Source organism: Ceratotherium simum, chromosome 6, assembly GCF_057802395.1.
Source record: "Ceratotherium simum simum isolate JZ-2026a chromosome 6, ASM5780239v1, whole genome shotgun sequence".
Lineage (NCBI taxonomy): Eukaryota > Metazoa > Chordata > Mammalia > Perissodactyla > Rhinocerotidae > Ceratotherium > Ceratotherium simum.
Window position 1 is genome coordinate 15,149,861 of NC_141905.1, and position 21,985 is coordinate 15,171,845.

At 39.7% G+C, this 21,985-nt stretch overlaps 1 protein-coding gene across 4 annotated transcripts in view; it reads right to left on the reverse strand.

Moving 5' to 3' along the window:
- MTR (5-methyltetrahydrofolate-homocysteine methyltransferase) overlaps positions 1-21,985 on the reverse strand; it is a 99,040-nt gene that overhangs the window by 27,597 nt on the left and 49,458 nt on the right. For all 4 annotated transcript variants that reach the window (XM_087431909.1, XM_004432401.3, XM_087431908.1 and 1 more), the window contains 7 exons: positions 20,214-20,393; positions 18,040-18,156; positions 17,585-17,725; positions 11,473-11,562; positions 10,233-10,385; positions 8,300-8,407; positions 7,068-7,168 (listed from right to left, as the gene is read on the reverse strand). In XM_087431909.1, coding sequence (XP_087288035.1) covers positions 7,068-7,168; positions 8,300-8,407; positions 10,233-10,385; positions 11,473-11,562; positions 17,585-17,725; positions 18,040-18,156; positions 20,214-20,393 — 890 coding nt within the window. The remainder of the gene's footprint in view (positions 1-7,067; positions 7,169-8,299; positions 8,408-10,232; positions 10,386-11,472; positions 11,563-17,584; positions 17,726-18,039; positions 18,157-20,213; positions 20,394-21,985) is intronic.

The following is a 21,985-nucleotide window of genomic DNA, read 5'->3' on the forward strand; positions in this document are numbered from 1 at the left end:
GGTGTGAGACTCAAAGGAAAAGCTGGCTCTGGGTGGGCCCACATGAGAAAGAGGGCAGGCATGGGCAGAGAAAGCCTGGTGGATGCTCTGATGGAAGAGAATACCACCAGAGAAATTCCAATTCACGGAGGAGACGGTTTTCTGGAACTCAGAGAAAACAGTAATCTCTGCCCTGCAAAATATTCTATGTGCTACTCCTCTATTCTAGATCTAGAGAGGATCTATAATGTCAGTCATTATTACAATTTAATTTTATCATGAGTATTTGTTTAAAAGACGTTTAAAAAATTACAGCATGCATTTTCACTTATTTCATAATGTCAACAATTCTTAAAATTAGACAGGCAAAATAATTTTAAATAAAAAAATCAATGCTTAAGAACTATGTTTTATGTGTCATCAAGTCGGCTCTGACTCCTGACCCTATGAATGAGTGATGTCCACAATGTCCTGGATGTCAGAGGCAGAAAGGAGCCTTGTTTCTCACTATATACCCTTTTATACTGTTGGATTTTTTAGCTTGTTCCCATATTACTTAAAAAAAAATTTTTTAAATAAACCAGCACATATGGAATCCTCAGTAAGAAGCCAGACAATTTCAAATCAATGATAACTATATTCAGCTGTTAGCACTAACCCAGTAGAAAGAAAAGCTACAGGTTTTAATGATATGACACCGCAGGTTATAACAGGAGTGAGATGATACCACCTTTTTTTTTAGCATATTGAAAAAAGTCTGGTAACTGGATCTTTTGTTGAACTATGACTAAGTATAGACTGTTGCATATAAAACTAAACAAAATAGCATATTGCTTTAAAATAGAGACAAAAAGGCATACATTTCAAAGCTGTTTTCAACATTATATATATTTTTAAAACTCAATTAAAAATTGTCAGTATGATGGCAAGCATCATCTTGTTCTCATTCCTTTTCCTTGTTTTAAGCAGTGGATCTTTCAGGAACATCTTCTGCATGCTGGCTTTGTTTGAGAAAGAGTAGGGAGACTTTGTGGCTGGATAGAAATTGAGGAAGGAGAAAGTGGTAGCCAGTGAGGTCAGAGAGGGAGGAGAGGGCATCTTAATGGTGGCAATTAGTTCAATTTTCAAAATACTAAGTTTGAGACTTCTTTAGATATCTAAATGGAACTCTCAGGTAGTTAATTGGATACATATGTCTGGAGTTCAGGTGAGAGATCCATGCTGGAGATAAAACTTGGAACTTGTCAGCATATTAGATGGTGTTAAAATGTCATGAGACCATGTGTAAAAGAATTAGAGAAATAAATTGCCAAAAGCAGAGAGAGAAAGAGAGGAAGACGGAGGAGGAGCAGGAGGAGGGGGAAGAAGAGAGAAGAGATGGGGAGGGGCAGGGGGGAAGAGAGGAGCAAGAAAAAAAGCAGTCATGAGACTGGATGAGACGATATAAGCCTGTCCCAGAGTCACCCTAGGTGGGTGAGCTCCCTGCATCAGCAGCACCAACACTACCTGGGAGCTCGTTACAAATGCAGAACCTCAGGTCCAGCCCTACTTCAATCAGATCTGACTCTTAACAAGATTCCCAGGCAATCAGAAGGCACATTACAGTTTGAGAAGCACTAACCTAGGTAGTGAGGACAGACAGAGGTCCAAGAGGTCCATGGGCTGAGCCCTGGAGCACTCCCCTGTTTATAGATTGCACAAAGCAGAAATCAGCAAAAGAGAGAGACAACTAGTGGTCAGCGAGGTAAGAAGGGATCTGAGAACAGTGAGCCAGGGGACTGGGAGACAAGTTCAATTTCCAATTAGCCTGCCTTAAGAAGTCTTGTTGGGAAACAGTCAAATATATCATGGATTAGAAGAGCACTTCCCAACTTTTTCCATGCATAGAAAATAATATTTATGGCCCTGGGATACATGAGGTGGTTGCTCACTGTCAGGGACAACCAGTCTGGGACTGAGGCTACCCCCAGCCCCACCCTCGAGGAAGGGGATCAGTTTCTCAGCACATCTGAGTTGAGAAACTGTTGGCAAGTTCTGAATCAGAATATAGTGTAGTGAGTGCTGCGATGGAGGTGTTTCCAGCGTGTTATGGGAGGCCTTCTAAACCAGATGACAATCAGAAGAGTCCCAGGAGGGTGACACCTGAGCTGAATTTTGAAAGAATAAGTAGGTATTAGCCAGATGCAGGGAAAAAGAGGGCAGTCCAGGCAGAGACTAGCACTATGAAGGTCCAGAATCATGAACGAGCTGGCCCTGGGGAACTCTGGCTGAAGAAAGGGATCTGAAGCCTGGAGAGGAGGGCATGGGTCAAACCCACCCCTGCCTTCTGTGGCTGCCGCCACTCTTCCCACCACCCCTGTCCATGTTCTCTCACCTTTACTACAACTTCCTCCTTCCCCCACATACATCACCATCTCCCCTGACTTTCCCTTGGCTTCCCTTCTTCACTTTGAGCTACACCCCATGTTTGCAGGCCTCTTCTCATACTCATTCTTGTATTTTGCCACATGAGAGATTAAAGAGAATAAAAATGAATGTTATGGAAAAATATTGGTTTTATAACCATCTTTCTAAAGTGCTTATAACACAGTTGTAAAAACAAGCATTTAATTTGGGCTTCTAATTCAGAAAAAATGTAAGCTGCACTAAATGCTTTAGCAAAGGCATCAAATACTATTTAAGAATACATACAATTTAGAAAATAAATATTGTAATAGATAAAGTCTCTTTTACTCTCCAGAAGGAACTTAAAAAGGAGAATAAAACTAGCTATGCATCTGCATCCACTTAAGATGCCTCATATTTGCTGTCACATGAACTGAACTAAGGTGGCAGCTTGTTTCTGATCCTGCAATTCATATGTGCTACCACCAGATGGAGGTACCCTGCCAGTCTGCAGTCCCCAACACAGGTTTCCCATCAGGGGTTAAGTGGAGGTAATAGGGTCTCTTTCCATTTCTCCTTTTTAAAAATATATAAATAAATAAAATTCTTGAAAGTCTCCTCTTCAAAATAATACAAGTTGGGCAGAGGAATTGAATAGACATTTTTTCCAAAGAAGACATATAAGGGGACAACAGATACATGAAAAGACGCTTAATATCACTAATCATCAGGGAAATGCAAATCAAACTCACAATGAGCTATCACCTCACACCTGTTAGAATGGCTATTACCAAAAAGACAAGAAATAACAAGCGTTGGTGAGGATGTGGAAAAAAGGGAACCCTTGTGCACTGATGGTGGGAATGTAAACCGGTACAGCCACTATGGAAAACAATATGGAGGTTTCTCAAAAAATTAAAAATAGAACTACCATATGATCCAGCAATCCCACTTCTAGGTATATATCCAAAGGAAATGAAAACAGGATATAGAAGAAATATCTGTACTCCCATGTTTATTGCGGTATTATTCACAACAGCCAAGATATGGAAACAACCTAAGTGCCTGTCAACAGATAAATGGATAAAGATGTGGTGTATATACATATACAATGGAGGATTATTCAGCCACAAGGAAGACGGAAATCCTGCCTTTTGCGACAACATGGATGGATCTTGAGGGCATTATGCTAAGTGAGATAAGTCAGACAGAGAAAGACAAATACCCCAAGATCTCACTTATATGTGGAATCTAAAAAAGCCAAACTCATAGAAAGAGAGAGTAGAATGGTGGTTATCAGAGACTGGGGGGTGGGGGAAATGGGGAGATGTTGGTCAAGGGATACAAACTTCTAGTTGGAAGATGAATAAGTTCTGGGGATCTAATATACAGCATTGTGAATACAGTTAATAATATCGTATTATACACTTGAAAACGTTAAGAGAGTAGATCTTAAATGTTCTCACCACAAAAAAGAAATGGTAATTATGTGAGGTGATGGAGGTGTTAGCCAACACTATGGCAACAATCCTATCGCAGTATATAACTGTATCAAATCAACACGTTGTACACTGTAAACTTACACAGTGTTCTATATCAATTATATCTCAATAATGCTGGAAAACAATATACCTATAATTTATTTCATATACACACACACATATACACACATATCAAGTTGAAAGCCTCTGGGTAAGTATCAAGTGAACACGTGAGGTGCTTAGGAGAGACTGGCCTAGTGTGTCCTGACCTAGACACAGCCACTTTCCCCACTCAGCCGAACACTCTAACGTACAGTTTCCAAGTATCTCATTCTTAGCCATATATTGCTCATTTTTTACCCATACAAGACAGCTATATAAAGAATCACTGGTTAAAATATAAATATGCCTCATTATCTGTTTTACCAGATCCATATTTTTTAAAGTACTAGATGTATGATATGTAATTTTAAAATTTCTGTTGATATATCCCACCTTTTCTTCCAAAAATTATCTGTTAAATGGGAGATATTTATATTTGTCTTTTCATATAATTATTATTAAAGAGTATATCTAAAATCAACTTGCATGTGATCAAATATCTGATCAACAATATTTTTAAATATTCTAAATTATTTCTTAAAAGGAATTTAACTAGACTATTAATATCAGACATTACAGTTAAAGTTAACTTTATAACTGGAATAAATATTGGAAGGTAAACTGACATAGCACAGAATCCCCACTTTTGGAATCAGAAGCCCTGAGGATGGCCTGCCACTTGCTAGCTGTGTGATCATGAAGAAATCACTTGACTTCTCTAAGTCTCAGTTTTCCCATCCGTAAAATGAGATATATAATAATTGAGGCAGGAAGAGCAGGATCAAAACTGTTAAAAGAAAGGAAAGATGAAAGAAAGTAAAAGAAAAAAAGTCAGTAAAAGAAGACAAAAAAAGAAAAATTAGTTATATAAAAGCACTATATAAATTGCGAAGTGGTAAACAAATGTTAGGTATTAGTAACCTCTTGGTGGATATATCTCAAGATCTATTCAAATTCTCAAATTTGCAAATTCTATTGTAACATAGACTCTGATGCATCATCTCCATAAAAACATGTATTTTCTGTCTAGAAACAACTATCACTTTTAGTCTTCTTTACATCTTCTTTCCCCACAAAGAAAAAAATCCTTATCATTTCATGAGATACATCAATGACATCAATGACAAAGAGCTGAGATCAAGAAAGTTGCATTAGGATTTGGTCCTGGATGGTCTGCTAGACTCACTCACTAGCTGGATGACTCACCCAGGCATCCAGCCTAGAACACTAATGCTTAGCCAAGTATACGTCTAACTACAGAAGGCAGATCTCCGGGGTACTTGTCTACTAGTTGACACCATAAAATTATAAACTCAATGTTATGAGACACGGGACCCAAAGGGGTGTTTGACTTGATAGAAAAAGTTTGCACATTCACTTGTGTTTTTGTAACAAGAATAAAGTTTCATCGGAAGATGCTTCTCCAGTTAGACTTACTAGCAAAGATAAGCAGACCTGCAATGCACAAGAGAGAGGAACTGGATGTGCTGGAGGAAAGCCTCCGGTTTAATAAGCAGCCTTTCATAACCGCTGACATTCAGCTCTAGCAGCACCCTGGAGAAGAGCCACAGTTCCCTCTGGCCTCTTCAGATGTCTTTACCGGAGGAAAAAACATTCCTACTATGATTCTCTCACCTATTTATCCATTTCTCAAAATAAAAAATGCTAAACACATGACAACGATATCTCAAGAATTGCTTCAGGAAGTCTGCCTACAAGTCGCCTTTTCAACAGCTCTTGTCCCACTATCACAGGTGAAAATGCACCTGGGTGTTTAGCCTGATAAACAGTAAACTCCTTGAACAGAGAAAAGTCAGCTAAATCATTTTGGTGCCTCTAGTACAATACATGGTATGTAGCAGATGATCTATAAACATTTATTAGCTGAACTGAACTTTGTGATGAATGCAAATAGAAACTGTCGACATCGAGTTTGAAAAGGTGAGACAAGAGCAGAAATGTTTAGGAAGCAAACACTTTATCCAAATACTTAGTTTACAGGTGAAATCTCATTATAACAACCTCCACGGTATCTCCAATACACTTATCTTTAAAGAAATAATAAAGACATTCCAAGAACAATATTCATCATTTCCAGGACTAGAAGAGAATGCTAGGTCATTTGACACTGAGGCAGGCACACAGAAGTGCTTGTGAAGACAGTCAGAGGGAAAAAGGTGCCATCCTGACACTGCTCCTCCATCTCCAGCCTTCCTGAGTGGTTCTTAGTTGCATTTAATTAGCCTTTAAGGCAGAGATGGAGAAACATGTTGAGAGGAGGGAGGGGGCTTGAAGGGTAATTGTTATCTGACAGCAGGGGAAGGGAACTCTAAGGGGGCACAGAGGTAGCTGCCGTCAAGTCCCTCTTCTCTACAGAGAAAATAGTGCACTGGAAAGAAGTCTATGACTCAAAAGGACTGTTGCTTGGATATGGACCAGAGAAGGCCTTAGTTATATTAGGCTTTTGATTATGAAGAATATTGAAATCTGAGCAAAATACATACTTACTATAGGTCATCAGCTCTCACATGGAAATAACTTTGTACTGAATATTTATTCACTATAATGAGATATATCAAAAAGGGATTTTACTTGTCTACAACGTTCCAAAATCTAGCTACATCATTACCAAGAGGCATGCATGGTCCTGTTCTAAGCAAAGGAAAGAGAGAATTGTACAGTCAAAACCCTCTTATGAAACTCCATTTAGCCGAAGTCTAATAACATCTTGGCTCTAAAATACGGCAGTTTATTGAGAGGAAAAGGGAACATGCTTCATGCCACCAGCCACAGGTAGGAGCCCAGTGTTCTAGTCACTGGAGCCTCTGGCCCAAGGTCAATTCTCAAGAAGCCTCTTGGTTGTTCTGACTCTACTTGAATAGTTTTTAATATTCTTTTTGTCCTTATTGAACATATAACAGATAAAACAATTACTAACTTATTTCATTTAAAAAGGTACGTTCAAAACAGAAAACTCGAAAACACAGTAAGGAAAAAGTAATTAAAAATAACCTCTAACATCCACTGCCATATCCTACCCCTCCAACCCAATAAGGAATTATCCTGTTAATCTTTTATTTTTAAATAAGAAAGGAGTTGAAAGAAGTGGTCTCAACTTACCTAAAATTATTGCAGCCCAGGACGACTCCAACTATGTTCTTGCCTATGTCATGCACGTCGCCTTTAACTGTGGCCAACACAATGGTGCCTTGGTAAGGGTCCTGGAGAGTAAGCCAAACAGCTAAGCATTTCTGTGGTCATTTTAGAGCAGATCACCTAGTTCTCTAGAGCCAGACAGGTGCTGGCACAGAAAGCAACTTAATACAACCAGGACAACCTCAAAGATAGCCCTGGAGCCTAAATCATGTGCTCTGCAAGTAGACAGCTATAAGCCCGAGCAGTTCAAAGGAGGCCTACCTAGGTGGTTAGCTCAGGGAGCTTCAACTAAGATCATGGGTTCTAGCACCTCAAAGAACAGTTTATGTTCAAATACAAAACAGTCCCATAGCTGAAGACCATATCCATAACCCCCAAAACTGTCTGACAAATGTTTACTGTCAGCAGTAAAGGGAGAGGGAGGGAGGAGAGGGGGAGCCGATGAACTGCATATGTCCCCTCAGAAACTGGACCACCACCACAACAGCCGGGTACAGAGGGGCATTGGATAATCTTGTTTCTTCAGCACTGGTGTTGTGTGCACTGTCATTATCCCCTCCCTCCAAAAAAGAAAAAGAAAAAAAAAAAAGAAAAGGAAAAGGCATGCAAGGCAAGTGGGATTTTTATAAACACTATGTCTGTCTGAGCCACTCACAAACTCAGATCAATTTAAGAATTCAGAATCCTAGGGGCCCAAATAGACGGATTTTCACAGGGAGCTAAACAAGGTCAAAGCTTAATAATTTACCATGTTGGTGCAGCCAACAAGAATTAAATTGAATCCAGAAGCGGTGCCAAGGACATTACCAGGATACAGAGAGAAGATTCAGTTAAGAGGCTTTCCAACACCAAACATTCATTATCCAGATACCTCAAGGGCAGGGACTGATATTTGTAGCTTCAGTGGCTAGCACTGTACCTGGCACATAGTAGGAGCTTTGTAAATGGTCAATAGATGAATGAGTGAATGATTTTTTTATTGAAATCATGAGCTTTGTTTGAAAAATTATGTTCATGTTAAAAATTTCAGAAAGCCACATTCAAAGGAAAATCCTGGGATATTCTGATACTTGATAAAAGAGGTAGATCACTTCTCTATTTTATCCTCAATGACAAACACAGCCAAGCCCTATGGTCCCTACCCCCACCCCAGTAAGAGTCTCCCAGGGCCCACAGGCCTGGACAAAATGACTTGCCTCTTCTTCTACTGCACCAGTAAGCACTTTAGCTTCTTCTCTTTCTTTTTCCATGAAGGGAATAAGGTGCCCAACGGCCTTCTTCATAACCCGAGCTGACTTTATAACCTGGGAAAAATACACAGAGGAAGGCATCTTTACAAAACCACCTGAATGGTTGCTAATGGCCACTTGTGAAATTTTAGCATAAATTAAGAAGGAATGCTTTGACCTTAGGTCAGCCACACTGGAGTCCACTTTTGACAGTGGGCAGGATAACAAACGAGTTTCCTGTGGCGAGGGCCAATGAACGAGGTAAAGCAGAAGGAAAACAAGGCTGGAAATCAAACGTTGCAATTTCTGTCCTCTGAACTTCTACATGTTATTCTTTCTCTGCCCAGAAGGCCTTCCATCACTTTTCCAAGTTCTCTATGCATCCTTAAAGTTTCAAGCTTCTCTACCATGAGCCCCTTCTCAGCCTTCTCCTCTCAATCCCCAGCATTACAATTCACTTATAATGAAGGCTTATGCTTAAGCAAGAACAGAGCCTTTTACAAAATTCATCAATGTATGCTAAAATTCATTGGTGGAAGTATGATGGGAAACAGGATATTTGCACAGTCTTAAAGTTTCTCCCCACAGGCAAATTTATAGTCGAGAAACCTACCAGACACCATTAACCAAATGATCAAAGTTAACATCACCAGTAATGAGTCATAACAACAAGATGGGCCTCCTGATATGATCCATGGAGAAAGGCACAGCATTACTCAGTGCTATTCTTGCCAAAAATGAGAAAAAATCAGACAAATTCAAATTGAGGGACAGTCTACATAATAACTGTGCTGTATTCTTCAAAAGTCAAGGTCACAAGGAAAGCCTGAGGAACTGTTATGGGGCAGGATAAAAGCAATGTGGCATCCTGCAACAAAGAAAACAGTAGTGGAAAAACTGGTGAAATGTGAATAAGGTCTTTGGTCAACAGCATATCAATGTTAATTTCCCAGTTCTGATAATCATAGCATGGTCATGTAAAAACGTTAACATTGGGGGAAGAAGTTGGGTGGGAGATATATGGACACATTTAAACTGCATTTGCAATTTGTCTGTAAGTCTAAAGCTAACTCAAAAAGTTAAAATAATAAGTCAACGTCGTGAAAAACAAAGACTGAGGAACTATCACAGATTGGAGGGGACTAAGACGACAGGACAACTAAATGTTCCTTCTGTTGAGTGTGGTGATGGTTTCCCAGGTGCAGACATGTTAAACTAATCAAACTATATGCTTTAAATACGTGCAGTTTATTGTATGTTAATTATAAAATAAAGCTGTTTAAAAAAAGGATGAACATTATGAAGGAAAATGGGCAATTAACAATTAAATATAGAATAAGTAAATTAAAAACAAAAAAAGAACAAGACCTTTTAGTTTTTCGTATGCCTCATAGCACCAAACCCAAAGGGCTCAACAAGTATGTGTTAAATGATGTGGTTAGCAGCTGCTATAAATCAAAATAAGAGTTCTGGTTTTACTCAAAACATATCATTGACTGTATATCACTGTTTAAAATGGTAATAATTTTTTCAAAATATGGATCCTTAAAGGTGAATATTGGCTGGTCAAATCAAATCTTAATATTAATAACTTTATATTAATCTTGGGTTTTATTTTAATTTGAGGGGAGAGATAGACAGGTGTTGGGGGTAAGAGGTGGTACAGAAGATGAGAATGCTAAGAATTTCCAGATGACCTCTAATCTCCACATCACCCTAAAGATGGGTTTTTAAATCAGACGTTACTCCTAAATACGTTTAGAGAAAGAATGACCAGATCTCAATGCCCCTGGGCTCTCCTCAAAATTAAAACCTGAGAAATATACCCAAACTTACTATTTATTACAAGACATAGACTTTTTCTTTCAATTGTGAAAACTTCCCCCCATTTTTTGCCAACCTGAGGTAGAAACATTTTTCCAGCTCCAAAAAGATCACCAACAACTTTCATGCCATTCATCAGGGGCCCTTCAATTATATTCAGGGGTCGGGGATATTTTTCCTGGTTTAACCTGGCTTCCTCAGTATCCTCCACAATATATTTTTCAATGCCCTACAAAAAGAAATTAGGAAAAAAAGATGACATTAAAAATTGCTTTAAGTCCAAACAGCCAACAAAGAATGAATCATGGAAATGCTTAAGAGTGGGGGTTTTAGAATCAGACTTCACGGGTTCATATCCTGGCTCCTATCACTAATTTAGACAATTAATTAAGCCTCAGTTTCATAAAGTAAAATACTACATAGTACCTACTCTTTCATATGTTTATTTTGAGGATTAAGTGAGAAAACCCATGTAAAGCGTTTAGCTGGCTTTATTGATACAAAGTAATTACTCAGTAAAAGTGAGCTGTTAGTGAGAGAAGGAGTACTAACAAGCAAAGTCAAATTCATTATAAAATACACTTTTTATCCTAGTGCTTTATGAGGTTATACATTAATAAATATCTCCTGTGAGATCAGTATGTTTTCTCACTGTAACGTTACGGGGCTTGGGGAGGAATGACAATGGGCGGGACCCTTAGGGGAAGTTCACTTCCATGAAGCCTCCACTGACTTAGCCCTAATCCTTCAGCATCCCCAGTTCAAGGCTCCTTGGACGTGGCTGATTAGTTCCACAACCCGAAATATGTGAATCTCAAAAGGTCCAGGAAGTTAAAAGTTAAATTCTAGAGCCAAAAAAAACCTCTGAAATTCTCCAGACTCAAAAATGAGGAAACTGAAGCTAAGAGATTATGTTGGCTAAAACTCCAATTATCAGCAGAAGAGCCAGGAATTGACTGTTGATCGATTGACAGCAACTCGGTCTAGGAGAGCATTTCTCAACCTTGGCAATACTGACACTTTGAGCTGAAGAATTCTTCGTCATGCAGGCCTGTCCCGTGCACTGTAGGATGTTTAGCAGCATCCCTGGCCACTGGATGCCAGTAACACCTCCCACCCCTAGTTGTGACAACCAAAAATGTCTCTAGACACTGCCAAATGTGCCAGAGATAGGGGGTGCAAAATCACCCAGGGGTGGTCTAGAGAATCTCCTTTGCCAGCTGCTGTCAGCACCACCCTTCCAGCAACAACATCAGACAACCACGAGGAGCCACCTGCCCTCCAGTTCATACTCACTCAGCGCTCGCACAGCTCACCTTCACAAGGGCATACTCAAGGCGTTGTTCAATGGGGCCATTCCTCCACTCGTCGGTCTGGATGACTTTCTTCCCTCCTTTGCCGTGAGTCTGAATCGAAATTAGGACAGAGAAATGGGTACAACAGGTCACTTAGAATTATTTGGCACCAAAAAAACTATGTTTTATTCTTCTTTTATATTTCCAGCCGCTCGTAGAGTATCCAGCAGGAATTAAGATCTCAATAAACGTTTGAAGTTATACCCCACATTTGATGAGTTTTTAAAGCTTTCAGCAAGGACCATGACTACCCACAAATATATGTACAAAGGCTGTAATGAAGCCAGGTCAGACATCAGCCTGGAGGTGGGCACACTAAGAAGTGCAGGACACGAACTATGCCCTCAAAGACCTGGTCATATCATAAGGGAGGTGGAAAATATACAAAGAAAGGTAAGCTGCTAGAGAAAGCCTGTGCCAAGGATCGAGTGAGCAGATGGTACAGCCTAGTAGTAGATAATACAAACTAGACTAGGAATTCTGAGGAAGGAGTGATTATCACAAACTGGGGTGGTGAAGAGAAAATTGGAAGAAGCTGACAGCTTCAGCAAAGGAACAAAAGCACAAGATTATGGTACATAAGGTGAACTGAATTATCTTACCTGTATTCTCCATCTCAACCAGTGGCACCAGTTACCCAAACCAGAAAATAAGTATCATTCTTGAACCTTCATTCATTCCTCACAATTAATCAATCACCAAGTCCTAATGATTACACTTCCTCAACATTTCTCTCAAACCTGGTTTCACTTTCATAATCCAAGCAACTAACTGGTCTCCACAACCTAGAATCACCCTAGTCTCCAATGCACCTTCCACACAGTAGCCAGAGGGACCTTTCCAAAATGCAAATCTGATCAAATTGCCCCTATGTGAAAAAATTCATTGTAAATTGCCTATTGCTCTTGAGATACAGTACTGACTCCTTTCTATGCCATACAATGCCCTGATCTGGCTTTCTCCTATAGCCTCATCTTCTACCATTCCCAACAAGCTCAGGCATCCTCAATATTTTAGTTCCTTACACTCTCCATCGTCTCTTTCAGCTCTGGGCCTTCACATTTGCTCCTCTGACGTACATTTATTCAGCACCTACCACGACGCCAGGCCCCAGCTAGACGCAAATACTCCTCCCCTGGCAGGGACCACCAGCACTGCTCTCTAACCCCAAATCTTAGCCTGGCAAACTCCTATTTAGCTTTCAGGACTCACCTGACCCATCACTTCTGGGAAGCTTTCCCTGACCACCTCTACCTTTGGGTTCAGTGTCCCTCCTAAGCATTCTCATAGCATCCTGTATTTCTCCTACCATAGCACTTACTACACTGGATTACAATCGCTTCCATACATTTTTGCACGTCTCACTAAACTGTAGGCTCTGTAGGGACATAGTTCTCTTACTAGTTAGATCCTCCAAGTTCAGTAAAGTGCACAAAACAAGAATTCGGTAAATATTAGCTGAATGTTTCAGTGATGAACAAAAACAAATTTTCTGGCATAATGTTTGTGAAAGATAGTAGAGGCCATGTCACAGAGCACCAGAAATCTATGCTATGGAGTGTGGATTTAACTCTCCAAGAAATTGCGGGATTGGGGGAACAATTCAAAGTTTGGAAGCTGCAGAGTAACATTCAAAGTAGTATTTTAAGGGCCATCCCGGTGGTGTAGTGGTTAAGTTCATGCGCTCCGCTTCATCGGCCCGGTGTTTGCAGGTTCGGATCTGGGCATGGACCTACACATTGCTCATCAAGCCATGCTGTGTCGGCGACCCACATACAAAATAGAGGAAGATGGGCACAGATGTTAGCTCAGGGCTGATCTTCCTCAGTAAAAAGGGGAGGATTGGTAATGGATGTTAGCTCAGAGCCAGCCTTCCTCACAAAAAAAAAGAAACAAAGTAGTATTTTAAAGAGAACCCAAGAAGGGGGAGAATATTTTAATAGTCCAAGATGAAGGCTTAGACCCTAGTGGTGGTAACAGGAGGGGAAGGAAAGGACAAACACAAAGGCATTAAGTAACAAACCATGTGTAAGAAGAGAAGGAAGGACTTGGAGGGAACGCAAAGATTCAGGGCTGGGGCTGTAACTAAAATTATGACAACACAAGGGCTTTCTCACATATTGAAAAACCTAAAGAAGACGTAATTTAAAAATAATTGTTTGCAGCATTTTTTAAAATATCCAAGACATAGGAATAACCCAAGTATCTATCAATGGATAAATGAATAAAGAAAATACCTAATGGAATATTATTCAGCCATAAAGAAGAAAATCCTGCCATTTGCAACGACATGGATGGAGCTTGAGGGCATTGTGTAAGTGAAATAAGTCAGACAGAAAAAGATAAATACCATATGATCTCACTTATATGTGGAATCTAAAACAAACAAACAAACAAAAAACTGAACTCATAGATAAGAGAAAACAGATTGGTGGTTGCCAGAGGCAGGGAGGTAGGGGGGCAAAATGAGTGAAGGTGGTCAAAAAATAAAAAGTAAAAAAGTCTTGGAGATGTAATGTACAGCATGGTGATTATAATTAACAATACTGTACTATATATTTGAAAGTTGCTAAGAGAGTAGATCTTAAAAGATCTCATCACAAGAAAATTTGTAACTGTGTGGTGATAGATGTGAACTAGACTTATTGTGGTGATCATTTCACAATATATGGAATCATTATGTTGTACACCTGAAACTAATATGTTAATTATATCTCCATTAAAAATACTCTAAAAATTACAAAATTCATAGGTTATATACTCTGACCTTTATTTAAGGGAAAACATGAAAACTAGAGCTATGCGGCACTGCAAAAAAAAGAAAGAAAGAGAAAGTCCCTCTAAAGCTCGCATTCACATCACTTGATACACGTGAACACCCTTTGTTCTCTTAGCCACAAAATCAGGCAATTCCTGTTGCAGGATGGAGTTTGATGTGTAAAAACAGGGCAGAGTGTTCCAACACTCTTGGAAAAAGGACCTGGTGTGTTCACAGAAAAATATCACAGTGTGCTGCACGTATGGGGTGGAGAGGGGTCAATACGTACGTGATTACAAACAGCGGCAGGTCAGGACACAGTGAAGGCCAGTGAAGACTTCACTCAAGTGTTGGGGGCTACAATGAATGAAAACTACCCCACCTGTTGAAGATGCTTCAGAAAATCAATACTTAAGATGAAATGATGCCATTTAAAAGCAGCTATGTCAGAAGTACAACGTGGCAAGCTGAGCCCATCCTGCTCTCCAACTAGTTATTCAATAGGATGATCTAAACATAAGCTGCTGCACAGTTTCACACCCTAAGTTAGACCAGACACCAGACACGCTGTGGAAGTTCATCAAAACCGCAGGCTGCCAAGCAAACCCAACAATCAATTGTCACGTCCATCTGGCTACTCCTCGCATCCTATCCACTACTCTAGAGTAGCTTCTGCTTCACAGGGTCCTCATGGTGATCTGCGTTTTGTTTCTGAAATCAAACTGGACCAGCATGAAGAGGAGTGAACTGCTCGAGAGAAAGCCAAAGAAGAATGTGAGCTCCAATGGCAACGAGAGGATCAAGGCCAGATGACCTTTTTTCCAGAAAAGTATCAAGAATATTCTCGCAATCTGAGGTCATTCAAGAGCTATCCTATTCAGAGCACAGATTCTTCCAGTTCATGCCTAAAGGGGTCATGACCTCTATTAGGGTCCTCCTAAGAAGTACTTAATAAAGAAACTCCATGTGAATTATATGTTACCATGACACCTAGAACTTTTTATTACCAAAAATAATTTATTCACCACAGGTCAGTCTGCACCAAATTAGGGGAATTATTTTTCAGTAAAGCCCATTACTCCCCCAAAGAAGGATTAGACAGTTTAGGAAGATCAGATTCTTTCTACTCTTCCTCAATAATGTATCAGGCAGGAACCTGGGTGTAGACTTCATCATTTAATAACAAAAAGAGATAATTCTCTTATAAAGAAAAAAAAATTCCTCAACCCTTATTTGCCTTATGATATTCCTGCTTTTCATGCTCCATTTGCACTTGGTGTATCCTGAGGAATTGCTCCAGAGCTGGCGACTCCTGGGAGTTATTAAAGTATACTGTTTTGGTTATTAATTCCTTTAATGGTAACAGAAGTCACCTTTTGACGTAGATAGTTAGCCTACTTGACAGAGGGATCAATGGCTTGTAATAAGGCCTTGTGGTTACATTAAGAGGGAGGCAATTTCTTACATGATGGATTGTTTAAGCTCGTGGAATTGCTATTAAGATTTCCCTCAATTTGGCTGTGCCCTGGGGGCAAACCTCTTGTCAGCTCAGCATGATATACAGAAACAACTTGTAAACAAATGCTAAAAGTGAACACAGACGGAAAAGAATGACTGACATAAAATACAAAGCCAACAAAACGTTAAATGAGAATAGTCTTACAAATAAGGAGCCCTATCTTTCCTAAGTGAGAGAGCTGTCTCATCTAGACAGTGGAGGAAAAGATGAAGTAGCACATCTTTTTATGGGTTAGGAACTCTCTGGCAGAACTTCATGATTATATAAGCTATGATACCCTTTTGACCTTCAACAGAACCCTGCCTTAGTCAGTTATTAGTGAAGGGTCCCCCACTAGGTGGAAGATAGGCTAAGACTGAAAACCAAATAGTGTTTCATACCAATGTCTTGATATTCAAAAAATATTAAAGGACTGAGCACTTTTTCTACATGAGCAGAAACAGTCACAAGACTAGAAAAAGAAATCTAGGGATTGTTTCTTATGTAATAAGCTAAGAAGCAGAACTTGGTTATATTTGCAACCTGAGACATTCTGTCCTGGGTTCACATGAGAAATCAGAAATGTTTTTAAGGAACTGAGAGGAGAGTCATGTGCTCATTGGCACAGAGTGTGAACTTCAGTCAGCTTTGCCGAGCCGAACGAAGGCTGACATGAGCAGCTTCAGAAATCTCAATCTTGCCACCCATAAGGCTGACCAATCAAGGATGTGGTTAATCCTACATTGTCCTATCCTTCTTCTAGAACATTTTAATACTCTTTGGCAGAAGAGGAAAAGTTAGCAGTTCTGCCAGAGTTAAATTCAGATTTTAACATGGAAAAAATTTAATGAAGCTGGCAATACACATAAAAGCATCCTATCACTTCCCAACGTGCTTTGTGAGAAAAATGTCTTCCTTTGCCATCACTTGCTGAAACAACCAAACAGTAAGTTTTTATGAGGTAAAGATTTCATCTTTCCTTAAACTAAATTCTAGGAAGCAGCACCCATGATAGATACTTACTGTATCTAGGACTGCCAACACATAATAAGTGGGAAACAAGGAACTGATTTTTGGATTAATAATTATTCTCATTTTTATAGATGAAATGTGTACAGACTTCAAGCCTTGAACTGCAGAACCTTGCCACAGATGGACCAGACCGTAATATAAACAGGTATACAAATGTAAACTTATAACAATGGGAACCAGGTAATAATGACACAGCCATGTCAGAAAATCCAAAATAGCCATTTTAAATGATGAGGTAGACAAATATCTAATAAAATGGAAAGATGTTCCAGTATACTGCTAAACAAACAGGTTACTAAAAAAGCATCTAGAGTATAGTTCTATTTTTGTAAAAATGTGTGTCAGTGTGTGCATTTACACATCTATGAGTACACATTCATTTTGAAAAACACACAAAACCATGACTAAAAGGTTATAACAAAATCTCAACAGTGGTTAACTTCGGGTGGTAGGATTAGGAGTGATTTTATTTTCTTCTTTTGCTTATCTGTATTTTGTAAATTTTCTAGAATTAATATGTGTTAGTTTGGTATGAGAAAAATTAATTTCACAATTTAAAATAAACTTAAAGAAACAGGTTCTGAATAGTGAAGCAGCCTATGTATGGCCTGTTTCTCCTTCCCCACCCTAATTAAAACATGCTCAGGAACTCTTTAGAAATCTTCCATCATCCAAAGACATGATCAGCTACTTGCTTCTATTGTACAATGAAGGTCTAATAACTGTGAGTGACTGATAAATTCAAAGATAGGAAAAGCCATCCCCTAGACCACTTTTCTCTCTACCTGGGCATAACGTAAGAGCTTCTCAGTGGCTTCAGGGTCTTTATTCCAGATGAGATCTTCACAGAGCTGAAGAAGTTCCTTATGTATATCGTCATATACAGGGAGGTTTCCAGCATTCACTATCCCCATGTCCATACCAAACTGCGGCAATAAAAAGGAAAATGAGGATTTCCAGTGACACCCTAAATCAGGGGTCAGCAATCTTTCCCTGTAAAGGGCCAGACAGAAAATGTTGCAGGCCATGAAATACGGCCTACCTCTGTCACAGCGACTCACCTTCGCTGCTGTGGCGTGAAAGCAGACAGACAGTATGTAAGTGAGAGGGCGTGGCCGCGGCCAAAACAACTGCATCCACAGAAACCAGCAGCAGGCCAGGGTGTCTGCGGCCCAAGTCTGCAAACCCCTGCACTGAGTGAAAGCTGATCTCAACAGTGCAAACACATCTTCTACTATACCTTGATTGCATGGTAAAGGAAAACCCCATGCATTGCTTCTCGAATGGCTTCCATTCCTCGGAAGGAGAAGGACAAGTTGGAAAGACCTCCACTTATTCTGGCTCCAGGTAATGTTTCCTGGCAAAAAAACAAAAAAAAGTGAAAAGATCCCCCTATTTTGCTAAAAGCAGCAATCACATCTCTTAAGCTTTATATAGAAGAGTGGAAAGTAAAAAACATATAAAGTCCAAAGTAATTCAGAGCTTCTGGTAGCTAGATGCAGACCCAAATTTGCCATATTATGGTGTCACAAAGGCACTGCCTCATAAACAGTTTTTCCTACTAGACTCTAATCTCCCTAAGGGAAAACAAAAAATTCTGCTTTACCTCTATATACCTCTGCAGTGACCATGATAGGGCACAATGCATAGTGAGTGCACCGTAAAATATCTGCTAGAGAAATGACAGAGAAGGAAAGAGACAGAGACAGACAGACAACACACAGAGAGGCAGACAGAGAGAGAAAAAGTAGAGAGACAGACAGAAGCCTGTCATTCATTGAAAGCACAAGCTGCTAGAAGGTGTCTATAGCCTAATGAACAAACTCCCTAGTTCACTATAAAATCGACCAATTATAAAAGGACAAAAGGAAATTCCCACCACACTTTATGACAATGTCAAGCATTAGCATGCACGTGAAACAAGAGGAACTCTTACTTACTGTTCGTTAAAGTACAAACTAGCTCAAGCATTTAGGGAGACATCTTGCCATTATCTACTACTATGACCCAACCACTCCACTTCCAGGTATATGCTATAGAGAAACTCATGCACATGTGCCCAAGTTACATATATAAGAATGTTCACAGTAGCATTGCTCATCATGTCCAAAAACTGGAAACAAACCAAATATCTATCAACAATAGAACAGTTAATTGTGGTACAGTTACACGACGGAATATTATACATTAATAAAAAGGAACAAGTACCACTGCAACAGCACACATGAATCTTTAAAACGAAGTTGAATAAGGAAAGAAGGCATAAAAGTTTTAAGACTCTGTTTACATTAGGCTCAAAAGAGGCAAAATTAAACTATACTGCTTATAGAGTCGATTCTCATCATTTATGGTAGTTATTATGTTCTGTAAAGTCACCACAAACACTGAATCAAGAAATACTGAAAACCACTGCTCCTAAGGGAAATACAGTGTTAGGCTCCTGTTAGCCTCTGTTCACAAAATTCTCATCAACTGATCATTATATAACCTTGTTTTATGTGTGTTTCTGTTTAAATACACCTTGTCTAATATATATTGTTGATTCATTAACACTGAGCTCACAGCCAACAGCACTATAACTCATGTCTAAATGAAGCTTATGTAACAAATGTACTTCCTCCATAAGGAACATGACAGCCTTCTTGTACTTTGGAACATTAGACAGCACTTTAGCACTATACTTTGTGGCCATTTAAACAGAGAAATCACCAAGAAAAAGCTCAAAAATGTGAAAAACATGGCACTAAATAGACCATGAAGAAGACACTTGTTGACAGAATGAGAGCTGAAACAAGAAGGCAGAGCATGTCCTGGTTGACTTCATCTGAGAACATGTGGGTTGGGCCACTTAAATTTTTCACTATTCTGCACATGAGTATGTCCACAAATGACTCAAAAGCACCATGAGTATTGATTTTGGGGTCACAAATAAACTTTAGCAAGTAGGTGAATTCACAAATACAAAATCCATGGGTAATTCGGATTTACTGTACATATGTAAGTAATAAAACTATAAAGCAGAACAACAAAGCAGCATCATAAAACTCAGGATGATGGTTACTTCATAAAGTTCAGAATGAGGGTGTAATCAGAAAGGGACAGTCACAGGAGCACTAGCTATGGTCTATTTCAGGACCCAGGTGAAAGCTATTATACGCTTCATAATTAATTATTAGACTCCATATTTTTTATATATTCTCCAGTGTGTGTGGTATACTTCACAGTTGAAAATAACATATAAAAGAAAAATAATAAAGGCCCCTAAATTTCAGAAAACCAATTTACTGTGTAAGAACAAGCATGTCAACATTCCCAGCCAATAAATATATGTATGTTAGCTCAAACTATTCACTGGAGCCCTGTGATAAATCTGAGCAATGTCTTGGATAGAAGAGAAAAAATATCTATACTTACTTTAATGACTTTTGCTGCACGGATAAAATTAACAGCATACAAATTGTGTTCTTCCATCCCAGTGCCAATGGTGAGGATATTAGGGTCAAAGATGATGTCATTTGGATTAAAGCCCAGTTTTTTCACAAGTAGATGGTACGCCCGGGTGCACACTCTGGTTTTGGTGTCTGTTTCTGTTGCCTGGGGAAAGGAGCAAAAGATGCAATTTGAAATAGAAAAATGAAGTGTTATCTACGAAAACAGAAGCACATTTCATTTGCCGAAAGCTCTTAAGTATCAGTGTTTGCATTTCATAGAAATCCAAATGCCAAGCAGCCTCTAAACACTTATCAAATGATCTCAGAGGAGGAACTGGTCTACAGATCGCTTTGTGTTTTCATGAGCACAACAGCTACACTGCTTCTGTAAAAACCAAATCTTACGCACATGTATATGGTGTATTAATAAACAGGCCTCTCAAAAATGTGCACACACATTACAAATTCAAACACAACTGAAGAACAAATTAAAAAATAAGTGTTTCTCCTCTCTTGGCCTGCCTGCAGCATCTTAACCCATCACCCAGGCAACACTGCCATAGGTTTCTTGGATCTTCCTGCAACAATATTCAAGGATAGATTCAGGATATGCATTTATTCTCCACAACCACTCACCACAACACTGGCTAGTTAACATGTACACTTTAAGTTATAAACATAAATTAAATTAGTATTACTCTTCAAAATAGTGACCATAGAAAGCAAAACACTGACTCCAGGAAGGCTTCCCACCATCCTTAGAATCAGAGCCCACATCTCCAATTTTATTTCCTATCATCTGCCCCCTCATGGACTCCACTCTCCCCACACTGCTCCTTTGACGTTCTTGAAACCCATCAAGCTCGTCCTACCCGGGAGCCTTTCTATCTATCGCTGCCACTGCCCAGAACACACCACAACATAGCTTTGTATTCTCATCACTCAGGTCTCTGCCCAAATACCCTTTTTTCAGAGTAGCCTTCCTTAATCAGCCTCTCTAAAGCAGCCCCACCGCCAACCGCCCTGCCTCCTCCATTCTTCCTCATCGCATTTTTCCAGAAATTGTATCTATCTGGCAACTTGTTTATTATTTTTTGCTACTTGTTTTATTATTAATTTGTCAATTGGAGCTAGAAAGTCAGTCTTGCTGTATCCCCAGGCCAGCACCCTGACCTCTAGAGGGAGCTCTCTAGGCAACTGCAGAGATGAGGGATGGGGACACTCTGCCATAGCTCAAGGATACTTAGTGAGTCTCCATCCTCCAGAGAAAGGAGTGCTGAGGAAATTATAAAAAGAACTCACACTTAGATGTGGGCTTTGATCGCTTTACCTACTTTGGTATTCTTTTTCAACTGGTCTCTGGTTTCTCATCTCTCCCTGCTTCCTGCAGCTCATGGGAAAAGTGACCCCATGACTTAGCAGACCACAGGGCTGAGGGATAGGGAGACAAGAAGTGCGCTCTGCGGCCCCCATTGCTCCAGGCTTTAGAGAAGGTGGCAAGCTCTCATCTTCCCTCACTGCATTTCTGCAACAACTTCTTACTTCTTCCTTTAGTTAGAGTGATAAAGTCAAGGTCAAGGCCAAGATGTGGGCCCAGAAGTAAACAGTCAGAAGCAGGTCACCCAGAGCTGCCTTTATTATTCTTGGAATTCAGTTTACCCTTCATGAGAGGGCCAAATAGAGTTCTAGGTTCTAGGTTCATGGCCCAGCTAAGCTCACTAAGAAGGCACAGGAGTTTAGGGCTACCAGTGCTGC